The 2,595-nt window shown below is 39.2% G+C and overlaps 1 protein-coding gene across 1 annotated transcript; it reads right to left on the bottom strand.

The window, feature by feature from the left end:
• Positions 1-234: 234 nt before the first annotated feature.
• LOC138880723 (uncharacterized mitochondrial protein AtMg00810-like) lies at positions 235-780 on the bottom strand. The gene has a single exon (XM_070160897.1). The coding sequence runs from the start codon at positions 778-780 to the stop codon at positions 235-237; it is 546 nt and encodes a 181-aa protein (XP_070016998.1).
• Between the last annotated feature and the right edge of the window lie 1,815 nt (positions 781-2,595).

Raw genomic sequence — 2,595 nt, 5'->3', positions numbered from 1 at the left:
AAATAGCTATGTTGCATTCTGCTCAGGCCTTTGGTGAGAATGTCTGCTTGCTGATCAGCAGTATTGACATAAACAGTGTGGATCAACCCTGACTGGATCTTCTCGCGCGTAAAATGGCAATCGATGTCTATATGTTTGGTCCGTTCACGAAAGACAGGATTAGCTGCAATTTCGATTGTTGATTTACTATCACAGTAGTTAGAAACTGGATTTTGTTGAGTAACACCTAACTCCTTAAACAAGCCAATGAGCTAAACAAATGGTGATACTCCTATATTCTGCTTCAGCAAAACTTCTGGAAACTGTTGATTGTTTCTTGGACTTCGATGAAATAAGGGAATCACCAAACTTTACTAGATAACCTGTTATTGACCTCCTACTGTTGGGGCAAGCTGTCCAATCAGCATCACAGAAAACTGCTAGTGAGCCAGACCAGTCAGCTTTCATCAACACCCCCAAGCCATGACAATTCTTGATATATCTCACAATCGTAAGAGCAACATCCATATGAGAATATTTAGGACTGTGCATAAACTGACTTAGTGTTTGAACTGCAAATGAGATGTCTGGCCTAATGACTATTAAGTACATCAGCCTTCCAAGTAATATTTGGTATGGTCCTGGATTCTCTAATAGAGTATCATCATTTGTAGAGTTTGTGGGTGTATCAAACTCCAATGTGGTCAGCTTGGTATTCAATTCCAAAGGTGAACTCATAGGTTTAGAACCTGATAAGCCCAGATCAGCAATTAACTCCAGGCTATACTTCCTTTGATGCATCAAGATTCCTTTTTTACTTCTGGCAAACTCAATTCCCAGTAAATACTTTAGCTCTCCCAAATCTTTGATTTTGAAGTTATCCTACAACTGTGATTTAATCTCCTATATCAACTCCAAGTCATTTCCAGTAATGGTGCGATCATCTACATACACAAGAACTACCACAAGCTGTCCTAAAGATTTTTTGGTGAATAAAGAATAGTCTAGGTGGCTTTGTTGAAAACCTGATGCAAGCAGTGATGTAGTGAGTTTGATATTCCATTGCCGAGATGCTTGCTTGAGTCCATAGAGTGACTTATGCAGTTTACATACCAGTGATCTGTTGTTACATCCCACAAAACCTGGTGGAATACACATGAATACCTCTTCAGTTAAATCACCTTGAAGAAAAGCATTGTACACATCCATTTGATGGATGGTCCAATGCGTGGCAGCAACTAAGGTAATCACACTCCTGACTGTCACCATTTTCAGTACTAGTGAAAAGGTTTCCTGGTAATCCAACCCCTCCTTCTGACTATATCTTTTGGCTACAAGTCGTGCTTTAAACCTCCCAACCCTTCCAGTTGCCTTGTACTTGATTTTGTATACCCATTTGTACCCTATAGCTCTCTTCCCAGGAGGCAGTGGTACTATCTCCCAAGTTTTGTTATCCTCAAGTGCCTTTATTTCTGCCTGCATTGCCTCAATCCACCTCTTATCCTTTGCAACTTCATAGTAGCTATTAGGTTCCTGTTCTGAAGAGAATTGAGATAAGTAACTTTGGTATTTGGGTGACAGTTGATCATAGCCTATGACAACAGCTATTGGATATCTGCAACTATTACTTTGTGTACTTTTGTTAGCTGTTACATAATATTTGAGTCAAATGGGAGGTTTAAATGTCCTTCTTGACTTTCTAGCAACCTCAACAGGTGTTGTACTCAATTCTGGAACTGCATATGGCACAGAAACTGCGGGATTTGATGTTGGAGGGATTCAAGTGGATATTGAATGGGTTGGAGAAGTCTCTAAATGTTCATGATCTGAGTTGAGTACTAGGGAACTCTCTGGAGTAGGAACAATGGGTGAATTTGTAGCAAGAGCTGATGTAGAATGTGGATAACACTCATGATCTCAGTACTATAATCATAGAGTGTTCTCATATTCAATTCATCTAGGAAGGATTGGTCAGTTCCCTCGTTTAGATTCTGGAAAGGAAAAGCATCTTCAAAGAAGGTTACATCTATGCTGATGAAATATACATTGTGCTCAAGGTCAAGAAGTTTATATCCTTTCTGGAGTGCTGCATACCCTAATAGTACAAACTTCATAGCTCGAGGCCCAAACTTATCGGTTTTAGGTAACAATGAAGCAAAGCATAAGCACCCTATGATTCTTATATGAGATAGAGAAGGTTGTCTGTGATACAACAATTTAAAAGGTGACTTGTTACCGAGCAATGTGGATGGCCCTCTATTGATAATATACACAGCTGTCCCATTGCAATCTCTCCAAAATCTAGCTGGTAGGTGACCATGGAATATGATAGCCTTTGCAATCTCCAAAATGTGTATGTGTCTTCTTTCTACTACCCCATTCTGTTGAGGTGTGTAAGAGCATGAACTTTGGTGCAAGATCCCATGTAGCTGAAATAATTCCCTACATTGAGTATTGAAAAACTCACTCCCATTATCTGACCTGAACATTTTAACAGAATTGCCAAATTGAGTTTTAACCATAGCAAGAAAATTCTTAAGGATGAAAACTACATCAGATTTCAGTCTTAACAGAAAAGTCCAAGTCCATCTAGTGTAATGATCCACTAATGTAAGA

Source organism: Nicotiana sylvestris, chromosome 11, assembly GCF_000393655.2.
Source record: "Nicotiana sylvestris chromosome 11, ASM39365v2, whole genome shotgun sequence".
Lineage (NCBI taxonomy): Eukaryota > Viridiplantae > Streptophyta > Magnoliopsida > Solanales > Solanaceae > Nicotiana > Nicotiana sylvestris.
Note: the sequence above shows the minus strand (reverse complement) of the source record. Positions and strands in the feature narration are given on the sequence as shown.

Bases quoted from the DNA above. Each gene is read 5' to 3' on its own strand.
- LOC138880723 (XM_070160897.1), bottom strand. From the start codon at position 780: ATGCATCAAAGGAAGTATAGCCTGGAGTTAATTGCTGATCTGGGCTTA.